The sequence below is a fragment of the Gobio gobio genome (assembly GCF_949357685.1).
Source record: "Gobio gobio genome assembly, chromosome: 1".
In the NCBI taxonomy this organism is placed as follows: domain Eukaryota; kingdom Metazoa; phylum Chordata; class Actinopteri; order Cypriniformes; family Gobionidae; genus Gobio; species Gobio gobio.
Genome location: NC_137097.1, coordinates 29,402,777 through 29,417,839, shown reverse-complemented (window position 1 = coordinate 29,417,839; position 15,063 = coordinate 29,402,777). Strand labels below are relative to the sequence as shown.

The 15,063-nt window shown below is 38.1% G+C and overlaps 1 protein-coding gene across 3 annotated transcripts in view; it reads left to right on the top strand.

Moving 5' to 3' along the window:
- The window catches only part of ern1 (endoplasmic reticulum to nucleus signaling 1), a 52,720-nt gene extending 43,839 nt beyond the window's left edge, over positions 1-8,881 (top strand). Inside the window, exons 20-23 of one of the 3 annotated variants that reach the window (XR_013816411.1) lie at positions 4,731-4,854; positions 4,973-5,040; positions 6,549-7,855; positions 8,125-8,881. Coding sequence is in view for 1 of the 3 variants with exons in the window: in XM_079815784.1 (XP_079671910.1) it covers positions 4,731-4,854; positions 4,973-5,040; positions 6,549-6,893 (537 nt within the window). In the remaining 2 variants the exon portion in view is untranslated. Of the gene's footprint in view, positions 1-4,730; positions 4,855-4,972; positions 5,041-6,548 lie in introns of all 3 variants that reach the window. The other 2 variants (XR_013816412.1, XM_079815784.1) reach the window with 2 other exon arrangements.
- The last annotated feature ends 6,182 nt before the right edge of the window (positions 8,882-15,063 follow it).

The window sequence follows — 15,063 nt, the reverse complement described above, 5'->3', positions numbered from 1 at the left end:
GCCCACAGTGAAGGCAGTGTTAGTGAAGGCAGAGCTACAACAACAGGATCACTTGGAATAAAAATAGATTTAGATGCCTCCTTTGGTTTCCAAGTCTCTTCATGCCTTCTGAAGGATTCTGAATGTTGGGAAGTGTTTTATTATTTCCAGCCAAGTGCTTATTTTCACAACTGGACACAAACACCCTTTTTAGATTCAACCATAACGTCGCAACACGTAACCATGTTAATTCTAAACCCTGATCTGTGATAAATTATTTTTTTTACTATGTACAGTCAACACGCCCCTGTTAAAAGAGCTGGTTTTTGTGAGGTAAGCTATGAAACGGAGATCATTTTTATCACAGCTTTTGTATGTTTAATGTAATAATTACATCCTATACAATGCCACTGAGGCCCTGTTTAATCCTGGTATTAAGATGCGTTTTTGTCGATCGGATCACAAGTGGACGACACTAAATACAGGTGTAAACAGAATTTAAAACGTTTTGAGCTTGTCCACTTTCCACCACTTACAAAGGTAGTGGAAAACGCATTCGACAGGATTGCTTTCGTGGTGTAAACGCTCATGTGTTTGAACAGCCATTAAAGAACCGCCTACTGACCTAATGCGGAAACATTATGGGACGTGTGCTAGTCAGACGGGATTTAAACTTTGGCTGAAAACTAGGGATGCACCGGTTGACCGCCCAAAACCGGTTTTCTTTGTATTTTTCTGCCGATTTATCCGGAAGTGCGCCCGCGTGCACATACGCCTATATTGCAATCATTCGCGAACATGTCACTTGTGTGTTACAAACGGAAACTGGAGAACTGAGGCAAGAGACGATATCCACTGAAGGGAATGAAGAGCCGCTTTCCTGCGCGAGCTTACCTCTCCGCACCCTGCACTGTGAACTAACAGGAACAATTTATATTAACTAACGTTAACAAAGATGAACAAATACAGTAACAAATGTACTGCTCATGGTTAGTTCATGTTAGTTAATACATTAACTAATGTTAACTAATGACCATTATTCTAAAGTGTTACCTTTTATTTTACCTTAAAATTACATTGACTTAATTTGATTTAAAAAGCACCTGCTGTAGCATCTTAGGTTTTTTCGTTGCACTAAACATTATTTGATTGAACATTTTGGAACAATTATATACTTTGGTTTTATTTAAATTCACTGGTAAAGACTTTTTTCTTTACACTGAATTTAAAAACAAATGCTGATTTAAGTAACATCTTTGTTTGGATTGCAGAATATGCAGTTGTTGCCTTTAATTTCACCTTTCAGCCTTTTCATTTCCAATTACATTTCCTGTTAATTTCAGATTGAGGACTTGTTTTCATTAGCCAAAAGCCAATTTAGCCTGTTAAATACCAAATAAACATCTTGTTCATGTATACTTTCATTCTTTTATTGTGTAAAAAATAAAATAAAAAAATCGGAAATCTGTATCGGAATCGGCCAGTTTTCTTGCAAAAAATCGGTATCGGAATCAGCAATGTAAAATCATGATCGGTGCATCACTACTGAAAACCCAAGTTTGGTTTGAAGAGGAAAAATGTCCCAAGCTCAATGTTCTCTCTCCATTCCTGATCTCTAACACACACTCACAGCGTTCGGCTGCTCTTGTGGCGGTCAGAGCGAAAACTAAAGCTGATTCTCTCTGTGTGTTCTCTGCATCGTCTCCGGTCGTGTTCATATGTGAATTGCATGAGCTTATTTCATCCATTAGATGGAAAGATCTGAAAAGGCCCATTCATTTACCCGCCCATAGATCCTCCCCTCGAAGAAATCAGGACAGAAGTGTTTGAAAGTGGACAAAAGAGATGGATTAAAACACAAGGTGTAAACAGGAATGCGTCTCCCTCGCCGACTTGTGATCCGATCGACCAAAACGCATTTTAATACCAGGTGTAACATCTGGTAACACTTTACAATAGTTTCTTTGGTTAACATTAGTAAATATATACTAACTAACATGAACTAACCATGTGCAATACATCCGTTACAGGATTTATTAATCTTTGTTAACATTCATTGTTTGTTTAAGTTAGTTCACAGTGCATTAACTGATGTTAACAAACAACTTTTGATGTTAATAATGTATTAGTAAATGTTGAAATTAACATTAACAAAGATCAATAAATGCTGTAGAAGTGCAGTTCATTATTAGTTCATGTAAATAATGTAGTCAACTAATGAAACCATATTGTAAAGTGGTACCGACTTTTTATATCCACTGTAAGACTTCCTGTTTTTCCTTTTAGTAACATGAAAAATAACTTCAAACTGTGATTATAAAAAGTGTGATCGCTTTCTCTATACAATTTAATTACTGGAACAGTAGATGACTTTAGTTTACCGCAAGTTTTGCTGTCTCGCCAAATCTCCCATTATAATCATTGAAACCGCTGTAATAATTTCACTTTTGGGCCCAAACAAGGAACGCCAATTATGTAGTGATTTTACCTTAGTCCATCCAAGGACGTTAAGTGAGGTAGTGATTGGTACTCACGTCACCGCGGACGTTGTGATTTCTGGATCACACGTCACTTAAGGTGTGGTTATGGGTACATCAGATGACCACCTTCCCCCTCTCTTAGTTTGGACACCAGTCAAGGTCTTTTACCTTGACTCTATGAGAACACTCCAAACAGGAGGCTGTTCAATCATTTTAGATTGAATGTAAAGTGGGGAGAGTTGGTCAGCTGATTTATCTGAAAGATTGGTGAGATTTCTAACTTGTAGAGCCTTTTCTGTATTATCAGCACAAGAAAGACACAATTTTAATAAAATAGATTTTATTAACAAAAGATAAACAAGAATAACTAACACAACTACTGAATTAATACAATGAATGATAAAGGAATAAAGTGCATAAGATACATAAAATACATGTGATTAAGTTGAGTGTGGCTATGGAAGAGTTGCGTTATCTTATGGAAAGATAAACCGTTGTTTCTCTGAAACTAAGGTGAAGAACCTTATTATGCATCAAACAAATAACTAAAGATTATTTGTTATTAACTAACATCATTTAAATTACCTCTAATGTAAATTAGAAAATCATATACTGATAATATACAACAATGCCAAGGTTTCTGGAAAGAGGTTTGGTTAAGTGATATTTACGTTCCTCTTGGTTGAGTAAGCAGTCCAATGGAGGTGACTTCTTCCACTGGTTGTGCTGGGTGACAATGCAGTGGGAAAGGAGCTGGAATCCGTTTCAACAGTCTTGAACACGAAGATCTGTGGGATGCTGATCTCCTGGAGCACCAAAGGGTCCTAAAATCTGGAACACGCAGATGAGGCCCTGAAGTAGGTGCAGAAGGTCCTTAATCTGGAACACGCAGATGAAGAACCTTGAAGTGAAGGTTTGCTCTCCTGAGCTTAACCTTGTTGCAAATGTCTCTGTGTGTCTTCTGACTCTGTGGGTCAGACACTCAGGACTTGGTCAATTCGCTTTTGTCTCTCTGGCATGGAGACTCGGGACGTGCTGTAGTCTCGCTGGACTAAAACTCTGAACGTAGTGGTTGTTAATGTCTCTTTCCTCACAGGCTGGAGGCTCAGAACGTGGTCGTATCTGTTGCTGCCTCACAAGCTGTAGATTCAGATCCTTGGATCTTTAGTTGTCTCTCTGGATGAACCAGAGGCTCAGAACTTGGTTGCTCTGTCACAGTCTCATCCTCGCCGGACAGACTCAGAACATTACGGTGTATCTGTTATGTCTCTCTTGAAGGGAGACTCAGAACAAGGTGTGTCTGTTGAAAGGGTACCTTTATCCTTTTCCGAATAGGAGATTGCAATTTGGCGCTTCTCCATTCCAGTGTTGCGATTGGCTGCTGGCATCAGAGGAGGTCCACAGTGAGACTCACCCTCCTTTCTCCTGTGGAACTCATTTGCATACTGTACACAGTTAGAAGTCTTTAAAGTGTCTTTTAAGTTTACCAATGCATTTCTCAATTTCCAAACCAACATCAGAATACCTTTGGCAATATTCTAAACAATTAGAAACCAAACATGATGGGAAAAGATTGAACTGTTCATTAATTTGTTCATTAACAGCTGATTTTGTGTAAGATGTTGCATTACAAATAGCTGTCACTGAGAATACTTATTTCTCTGAATAAGTATGAAATGGATGTGTGTAGTTTACATCAGTCTTAAGGTTTCCGAACATAGTTATGACTGGATTTGGATAGATCATTTTGGTCTTTCTTTCACCCACTACTGCTAAGGTCCTGTGGAATTTTTATGGCAGTCCTAGACCAGGACACTAGGGATTTGGGTGAAGGGTAGAAACTGCATATGGACCAATGAGATGTCTTGTCCTTCCTGGTCTTGGTACAAGAGTTCTTCTTATTGCCCTCTAAGAGGTGTCTGGATGTTGTCCTAGCATCTTTATCTGATGGCGTTGGACCGTTTGTCTCTACCAAGATCCAATCAAAATGTAGCAAACCTTTGTCCACTGTTACGGACAGATAGGGGCCCGGCCATAAACTGGGCCCTGGAATGTGCTGTCCACTACACCGCATAATGAATCTCATATTTACATTGTGTTTGCGTCGTATGTTGATATAATGGCCATTTATGTTCTAAATTATTAAACATTTTGGAAGTGTTCCTCCTTTTAAAGTAGTCCATCGGGGAAACTCAGCCAAAGCTGAAAGAAAAATAACAGCAGATTCTTCTAGAATAGCCAGTAAATGGCAGATTTTTTGCTGTTTCACAGGATGTGAGCGATAGAATTGAGAAGGAGCCGTTGGATGGACCAATCGTGAGGCAACTGGAGAGAGGAGGACGGGTGGTGGTGAAAGGGGATTGGAGGGATCATATCACAGTTCCTCTACAGACCGGTGAGCACTACTGCTATCTGCCTTACTGCAATGATTGTCTAGTTTTATTCATTATTAGAATCTTAAATGTTAAAATTTTGCTCTGCAAACCATTAAACTCTTGTGTTTTTTTTTACAGATCTACGCAGATTTCGTTCTTACAAAGGCGGATCGGTCAGAGATCTTTTACGTGCCATGAGAAATAAGGTACGTGAGTTTACCGATACCACAAATATTTTGTGGTTATAGCAAAACCGTTTACAGTGGCGTGACATGATTTTTATCATTTTTGTACTGGTTGAGCTTCAACATCTGACACCTGAATGTTATTTGTATGATGTGAAAGAAATGTGGCATAAAAGAGGAACACCAAGTTGTTGTTTTTTTTATGCATAGTATGTAGTTGTTTTTTAGGTTATCACATATTTTTAATTTTTGAAGTGAAGTCCACAAGCAGAATTCTGATGATAAAACATCAAAAAGCTGCTAATAAACAGCTACAATAATTACTAGGCATGTGGGATATTATCAGCCCCCATAGCGGTATTGGACGATATATGTTGATTTTTAATGTTATTGTTATCGGCCCAATAAGAAAGTTTGGCCAATATATTAAGCTGATGAATAATGGATTATTTCCTTCAGGTGAGACACTTCAGATAAGCACTGTTCACCATGATGGGTTTGAATAGCTTGAAATATGATTGGAATCATATAATTTATTTTCCTCAAAAAAGGAAAATAAATTTAAGTGCAACATGTCATATACCCCTTTTCCACCAAGGCAGTTTGAGTGCTGGCTCGGAGCCAGAGCCTAGTTTCAAATCGGTTCTTTGGTTCTCGACACCCAAAGCACCAGCTCTGAACCAGGAAAAGTGTTTTTTAAGTAGCACCAAAACATTGCTGGTCTAGAAGTAAGAATCGCTTCCATCAGGGGCTGGGGGCGGGGTTACCGTGACCAACAAGAAGAACACAAACTTGTGATTTTTGAAATGGCAGCTAATAGCTGCTCGATTGTAATCTCCGTCTATACAAATCACGGCGAGCAAATTCGCTGTGTTTTGATGCCGATGTAGGATAGCAAAGCCATGTGCATCAATAGTAACGCAATGTTCACCATTGTTGATGGAAGGCTTGTTCGAGATGCATCGGCGCTGTGCAGACCGATCGCCGTATGACATAACACAGCGAGAGCATACGACTCCTTATGCTTTTGAATTGCTCTTGCGATACTTTGATATCATATGCTGGTCGGTCTGCCCAGTGTCGATGCATCTCGAACAAGCCTGGTGTGTTTTTGTTTCCCAAAATTGTCATATCAGTGAATCCCTAATAATTACTACATAATTAATTGATTGAATACTGCATTTTGGACCAGCTGGAGTTTGTTTATTAAGCGTGCAGGGCAACCACCCAGTAGAGCATTACAGTAATCTAGCCTTGAGGTCATGAACACATGAACTCACTGTTCAGCATTTTGCATTGAGAGTCACAACTGGACACTGGAGAGCGATGTCGTAGTTTAGATATATTTTTAAGATGGAGGAAAACAGTTTTACAGATGCTAGAAACGTGGCTTTCAAATGGAAGATTGGTATCAAAGAGCACACCCATTCCTAACCGACTTACTACATAATTAATTGATTTGAATACTCAACTAAACATACAATTTACGTCCATGTTTCTTTTACAAACCATTTCTTTGTCTCCTGTAGAAACACCATTACCGAGAGTTACCTGATGAAGTCCAGGAGACGCTGGGGTCCATTCCAGATGAATTTGTCTCCTACTTCACCTCCCGTTTCCCTCTTCTTCTGCAGCACACACATCTGGCCATGCGTTTCTGTGCTGTGGAGCGACCTTTCCTGCCTTATTACCATGCTTCTGAACTGCTCACGCACCGCATAGACGCACAGTGTGCGCCACAGACTCCGCCCACACAGCAGGCCAGCCCGTCAGTGCCCTCAGGCCTGTCATCGTCCGGTCAGATATCAGCAGACTTACCTGAGACAGGCCCAGTGCCGCCCGCACCGTGCACACAGGAGACTGGAACTCCGTAGTGCCACGTGACTGACGGTCCCTTTCCAGACACATTCCAGGGAGGAGCGGTCTCTCCGTGCGGATGCAGTCTGGGCCTGCAGTGCCCGGGCTGTGTCCCCGCAGAGGACGCCATCCCATCTTTAGTGCCTTACATGCTCATTTTAGCTGAGCGACTTGCAGCTTCCTGCTCATTTGGAGGGTGCTGGAGAAGATGGTGTGCTAGAGTCATTCCTTCCTTCGTTTTTAAGTATAACGTGATCGGAAGGCAAGGGATTTTTGTTGAACACTTGAAGTGAACGCAAGAAATTCTACTGTGCAATGTTGAGAGAAAACATATATATTTTTGTACATATTTTGATCATTGATAATTGGTTGAATTGGCCATTGATTGTGCCTTTTTAAATGATACTGTGTCTTGGTCCTGAAGAGAGTCTAATGTTTGTGATTTCGCTTTATGCCTTTGCTGCTGCCGAGAGCTGTTAAAGGAATAGTTCAACCAGAAATTAAAAGTGCCATCGTTTAGTCATGTTTTATTTATACACGTACAACTTTGTCTTTACGTGGAACGCCATTGCGGATGTTATGTTTCCATACAGTGACCAGATGCTGTTAAGCCCCAAAATGACCAAACACAATCATAAAAGTAGTTGATATGTGGTAAATCTTCTGAAGATCGCATTAAAATTTACGTCAATTCACTGATGATCTCCCTCGGCGCTACATTTCTTAAGTGTGAAGACCGATTTGACATCAATGAAGCCAAAGAGCATTGGTTCTCACATATCATGTGAACGATCACAGCATATCGAGAATATATGGAAGTGCAAATCATGTTTGTGAACGATGACATGGCAAGATAATCAGTGAACACTGTTTCTCTGTCCGTTTCTCAGACAAAGTGATCAAATGGCTTCAGAAAACCTTTAAAGGAAGACTCCACTTTTTTTGAAGACAGAGTTTAACCGTTTTTCCAATCCATTCAGCCGATCTCCGGGTCTGGCGGTAGACCTTTTAGCATATCTTAGCATAGATCATTGGATCTGATTAGACCGTTAGCCCTAGCCATATCGGTCTAGAAAATCACAACTTTTAATTTTCTGTCGGTCTTAGTACACGATGTAACTACAGAAGAGTCAAGTTTTAAATAGGAAAAATATTGAAACTTTTTGGTCATTTTTGAGCGAGATGCTAATGGTAATCTAATCAGATTTAATGATCTATGCTAAGCTATGCTAAAAGTGCTACCGCCAGACCCGGAGATCAGCTGATTGGATTCGAAAACGTTAAAACACAAATGTTTAACTCTAGGGGAGTTGGAAAAGGCGATTTTATTTTCAAAAAAAGTGGCATGTTCCTTTAAAACATTTGACAAGTTATGTGACCTACTTCTGTGATACTACTGGTTTGAAACCAAGTAAATGATGAGGGTTAAATTTTTTGGGTGAACTATTCCTTCAATGTCTCTAACATAAAACCGACTGTATGACATTATAGGTATTACGCTTTCAAAAGTTCTGGATATACTTTAATGACAAACTTGGTTATTATCATGTCTTGTGTTCATAACTTCAGTCATCCACTTTTATATGTTGTCATATTTTAACAAAACATGGTGAACTATGAATTCATTCCCTTGGATTCTGGATAGAGTGGTTAAGTTTTTTAGCTTTCAGGTGATTCTCTTAAATGGTTATTATATTGGAAAATAATTATTAAACTATTTTTCTTGGTTTTAATGGATGCTTGATTCAAAAACTGTGGGCTTTTATTAGGAAATGCCAGGAAGGACGTTTTGTTCTGTCGAGATGTACAGTGCATATACGGCATTGTGACATAAAATGCATGCAGTTTTGAATGGAAATATTCCAGATGGAGCTTTTATAATGTTACATGTTTTTTAATGTTCAGTATATATTTTTAAATGGCACATTTTGAGGGGAAAATTATTAAAATGCAATGCCCTTTTACATGTAGTGTTAATAAAAGCTGCTATTGTGCAATGCCAAGCAACTTTTTACCAACCTCGGGAATAGATATTATTGGCAAAGGCTATTTTCATAGAATAACATTGCTAGGGATAAAAAGATTACAAGTTTTGAATAATATTTTTGATGACATATAATGTATAAATAATGTTTTTCATAATCTTTTCATTCGATATCAATCTGATCTTTTTCCACTGTAATGCACACATTTGACAGCTGGAAAAAAATGTGATCAAAACTTGGGTAACACTTCATTTTACAAGTGTCCTTGTTACACGTTACGTTACATGCATTTACTATCAGTGTTGGGGGTAACGCTTTACTAGTAGCGTGAGTTATGTAATCAGATAACTTTTTTGAAGTAACTGGTAAAAATGTATTTAGTTAATTTTTCAAATAAGTAATGCAAGTTAGGCGTACTTTGTTTTCCCATTTATATACTGACACTACTTCTGTCCACATGTTGAGAGAAATTTTAAGTGCAGAGGCGTTGTGTGTGAACACCATGGTTATTGTAGTTTTAGACTAAAAGTGAGCATTTACTCATCTCACCTGCACCAAAACAGATTCAGTATTCCCCAAAATTAATAAGAAACAATGACATGCAAACTCAGAATATTATGCTCACCTGCAATAATTAAATATATTAAATTACACAGATAGATATCCTTTATGTATTTAATTTAATTTCACTTTATTTACCAATATCTTTGCTGCTGACTTACGATGATCCAATTCACCCATTTGTGTGTTGAACCTTCTTCTCCTGTGTCCTATTCCTCTGCGGTCCGAACAGCAGGCTTTCAGCTGTGCTTCTAACTACGCCCTTTCTACTGGCGTGAATTTGCATTTCTTTCAGCCTGAGGCCTAAAGCTATAGGAAACTTTCCCTTTAATCTTCAGGAAATCGAAAGTTAAGACCTACTTGTGTGTGTTTGTTTGTTTTTTTTTTTGTTTTTTTGTTTTTTTTAACCATGCTTCCACAATACAAACAAACAAAAAAGGTACATAGTCGGTCCGTGTACGTTTTGATCATTTCATTTCCTGTTTGGAATGGAATAACGAGACAAGATAAATCGGCTTGTTATTCGTTTTTTTGTTTTTTTTTTAAAACGAAAAATTAGATTTTGGCTCGATATTTCATTTTTCGTTTGTGGTTTACAAAACGGTTTATGGGTTCGATATTTCATTCGCACACGAGGGCGGCACTGAAACGCCCCTTTCATCTGATTGGTCAAATCGCTCCGCCTTCAGTACGAGCTTTTCTGTCTGTCAGGCAGAATAAGAGCCAGTACGAGTGCGGCACTGACAAATGTAGTTTAATAAAATAATGTCACTACTCACCGTCAACTACGCACAATATTTGAAGCAGAAATATGTTGCGACTCCATTAATGTGAGCCACAGAATATATGACAGATTATTTTAGCATGATGATGTATTTCCCATTGATAAATACAGTGCAAATATTTCCGTCTGTTTGGATAAAAGGGAAGTGGAAATAAAAATCAATAATAGGCTGAACTGCACCATGATAATATGTCCGTAACCGTTACCACACTCGTCTTTTATTTATTTAAAGGCAGGTAGGCGTGTGTGACACGTGTTTATAGTTTTGAAAATTGAATAGAAATAAAGTTTAGGCCTATATTTATGAATGTAAGCATGTGTAGTCAACTCCGCTCGCATGAAAAGAAAGAGACCGAAAAGAGAGCAGCTAGAATCAGTAAACATACATTAATACTGAAAAATCTTTATATAGGCTAGGCCTAGTCTATATTTATATAACTATAGGTTTTTTCTTTTAAATACTGAATTGGTCGAATTTTTTATTTTTCTTTATTATGTTGGTTTAAGAAAGCGAGCATATATTTAAAGATGATTATTATTATGAGAAATTGACTCCGCCTAGAACTTTAATGCGTCACCAAACTCAGCTCAGACCTTCCGACTCGCTTATATCTTTTCTAAATGGTCAGACTTACTTTCCCAAAAAATCCCACTGATTTGCGTTATCTGGGCACTGAGGACCGTAATACTTAATGCTGTCCACTAGAGGGGGCGACAGGATAATAAGGGTGCGTCTCGATCAGCTCCCCTGGTCAGTAGTCAGGGAATCAGTCAGCCCATTGACTTCTGAACTAGGGAGCTGATCGAGACGCACGCCAAGTCTTTTCTGCTCTCTTTCCCTATTTGCATCAGTTTTTAATGACAAATAAATGCATGAATTTCATTCTTAATTAGGCCATATCTGTGTATGAGAACAAGCTTTACACTTCAAGCTCTACAACTCATTAAAACTTGAACCCTACTTCAAAGTTTGCCACTCCCTAGTTTCTTTTAAGATATTGTTATTCTTTTTTTTTTGCATGTAACGTTTATCCATCTGGAACTTTTATTTGTCAGGAGCTCTATATTTTAAGATGTACTAGCTGTTGATGAATCACATTCAATGGATAACAAGCTAATGTCAGGGCAAATGTCCTGCAAAGTATAGGCTAGTTAAACACACCTGAACCAGCTAAGCTAGGTCTTCAGAATATCTAGAAATCTCTAGGAATGTGTTGGGACTGGTTGGAGCTGAACTCTGCAGAACATGATCCTCCAGGGTCAGGACTGGGTGTTAAATCTATAAATGAATGTGCAAAGTTGGGTATCTGCATGCAGATGTGTAGGTCAGTCAGTACAATGGAAAATGGAATCTGCAAAAACTTTATTTGTTCTCACAACACTGCAATGCAACAATGTCTGAACTGCAAACAAAACTGCAATGTTTTCGAACTTTTTAAGATTTTGAAGTCTTCTTCACATACCCTGCTTGAACCTTACTAACTGAACAAATATGTTACAGCAGGAAGAAAGTGGAGACAAAAAAATCAATACAAAACTCTTAAACAAAACTCTTAGTGACTTCAAGCACATTGAATAGGCCTGCGACTTCTGTGAAGACCACATCTTCAGATCTGCATTTAGGACACTGCCTTGAGTTCTCTCTCCACTGGTCAATACAGACCTTGCACCCCACCACACTCCTGCAGCATGAGGTGAACACAGGTTCCTCCATGACAGCTTGGTAAAGAGCAAATAAAAAGTCAACATTAGCTGCAGCTGGTGCCAAATAGACATGATTCGGGTTTGGAAAACAGTAAGTCAAATCACATCAATTACAGCTGATATCATGGCTACAAATACAAACCTTTGGCAGGTACTGCAAAAACTCAGTCTATAGGGGCCACACACTTGCAACCGATATCAGTGAATAGATTGAACATGATTTCAGCCGAACAATATCCGTGCTTCTGTTTTAGCACCACATTTGTTCCTTCTGGTTTAATGTGTTTTGGTTAGGATGATTCCCATTGATAAATTCAGTGCAAATAGTTCCATCTCTTTAGATAAAAGGGAAGTGGAAATAAAATTCAATAATTGGCTGAACTGTACCATGATAATAATTCTGTAACATTAGATGTCTGGGTAGATGACCTACCATAACTGTTACAATAGAGTTAGGGGATAGCACAGTTTGTACAGTCATACACTCTAAAAAAAAAGGATCGTAATCATAGGGGAACCTTTTTTAGTGCTATATAGCACCAATTTTGGTGCTTCAGTGGTTCTTCAGCGGTTCTTCAGAGGTGCTATATAGCACCTTAGTCAAAGAACCGGTGAAGAACCTCTAAGAACCGCTGAAGAACCTCTGAAGAACCGCTGAAGAACCGCTGAAGAACCGCTGAAGAACCAAAATTGGTGCTATATAGCACTAAAAAAAGGTTCCCCTATGATTACGAGCCAAGAACCATTTTTGGTGCAATATAGAACCTTTTTTTTTTAGAGTATACAATCATTATGTCTAAAGTTCCCTTAACATGAAAACCCAACAACCCAATGGGAATATATTGTTGTTGTGCAAAACATCTGTTACTATTTGCTCAGGCTTTACAATTCCAATAAGGATGGCACCGGGAGGCATCTGGAATATCTGCAATGATCAAGCCGCACTATTACAGTTTTTTTATTCGCTTTGGTTTCACAAGCAAGGTGTACATTTTCGAAACTCATAGTGCTAACATCACAACAGATCATCAAAAGTGCACTTTTTTCAAACATTTCAGCATATTTTCAATTGTGTACAATACACAAAACCACAAAGTATCCACCAAAATAAGCCTGGTAAACTCTACATTATGGGGAAAAAAAGATGGCAATATCCTTTATCCTTGTCCTTGCAGGGACATTTTTTGGTCAAGCTTATAAATCATAGAGAATGAGTTTTTTTGAAAATGTAAAAATGCAGAAATGTTTCTTTGATGTGTAGGTTTAGTGTAAGGGGAAAGAATATAGATTTTCACCAGTATAAAAATCATAATGTCTATGGAGAGTGGGACAGAAATATTTGCAATTTGTGAATAGAGTAGAATAGAGTATAAGGGAGTGGAAATAGTCCATGATGGTGTAACACTGATCAGAAATCAGAAGAAGGGAGACAGATGGTATCAAATATAGAATTTTACATTACAGTATGTATGCCATATGATACTGTAAACAGATTACCATGGTACAGACGGCCACATTACTGTAACTCACGCTTATAAAGCTCAACTACAGTAGATTCAGTCATATGGTACAGTGAGAACATGTATTGGCAGCAAACTCTGTTATAGCACAGAACCTCGGCTGTGTCATAATTTATCACACCTTTTTGATTACAAACTGAATACTATCACAAACATTATGGATTAAATTACGTAAGTTAGGTAATGCAAGTATTTTCTAATGAGGCATATGTAGCCTGTCTTACTGTAGATACTGTAGATAATTCAGCAACGAGGGAGATTTGAAACATGTATCTTGCATTGTTTGCTGTTGGATGACCTGATTGTTTAAAGTACTAAATAGAAAGAAGATCACACTGTTGTGTTTTGGTGATTAAACCAAATGTTCTCATTACATATTACAATAATCTTGTGTTTGAGACATGATTATGTGGACTGAAAACATGTTCAACTGAATGAAAGCATTACATCAGGTTTTGAGAGAATGACTTGTGTTACAAGTGTGATCAATTTGGATTTTTGTACTATGAGTTTTGAAAATGTACACCTTACTTGTGAAAATAGTACCAAAGCGAATAAAAAAAACTGTAAGACAGCTAATTTTACAGTAGGCTAATATTCAGAATGTGGTTCACGGAGGCGCACTATAAGAATAAATATTCATTAGTCTGTTCTTCAGCAAATCAGTTAGGCCTAGGGGAGAACGCTTTTTGACTTTCTCAGTTTGTGTAATTCCACTTCGGGTTCAGAGTATTTATTTTTTTCCAACATTAATTTCACACATGTCTAGTAGCCTAGCCTACAATTATGTGGTTTTGTTTCATTAATACAGTGTATACTTTTTTCTTGATTTACCCAGAAAGAATGGAAGTGAAAGGTGGCAACATGCCCCATAGGTGGGGTACATTGTAACATGACCAAATGACAGCTTAAAATGTTACCTGGGATTTAAACCACGGCTCGTGTCTTCTGCTGGTTAGATCAGCATTAAATAACTAGCTCAACAGTTAAATAACAAACAGATATAAGATTAAAATAATATCAGATTTGTCTTATTTTTAATATAAACACAAAAAACAGAGAAGAAAACTAAACTTAAGTAAGAGATTTAATTTTGCTATGGTTAAATAAATGTTCAGTAATATCTTCCAAATATTTTTTTAAATTTTGGCGATATTTTTTTCTCTAAATAATGCTGATATGGCAACTAGTAAATACACTAAGTTTCGTCATTCTGGCGTATGTGGAAAGGGTTAAAACGTGCGTGCCCCGCGCGCTCCCCTAATCGTCATTCGTCACTCAAGTTTGGCGGTCTTTTGCAGTCTGTCTGTATGGATTCCACATTATTTCCCTATCAAAAGCCGATAGAAAGCATGATAAAAAGTGGATGCTCGGATGAGTACATATCAAATTTTTTAAAATTTGAATGTGGATTGTCAAAGGGTGCTTCAAAGGTGAGCATACGTCGATTTTGTGCTGAACATGGCATACGGAGACAGCGTCTGCAAGATTCCCAGCTCGAGGTGGAAGTTGCAAAAGCAGTTACCGAGGTAGATCAGTTCACACTTGCATGTAATTAAATGTAAAGGTTTATGTGTAATTGGCGTGCTGTCCAGGAGGAGGGCTTCGAGCTCGGAATTTGGCCCTAATCCAG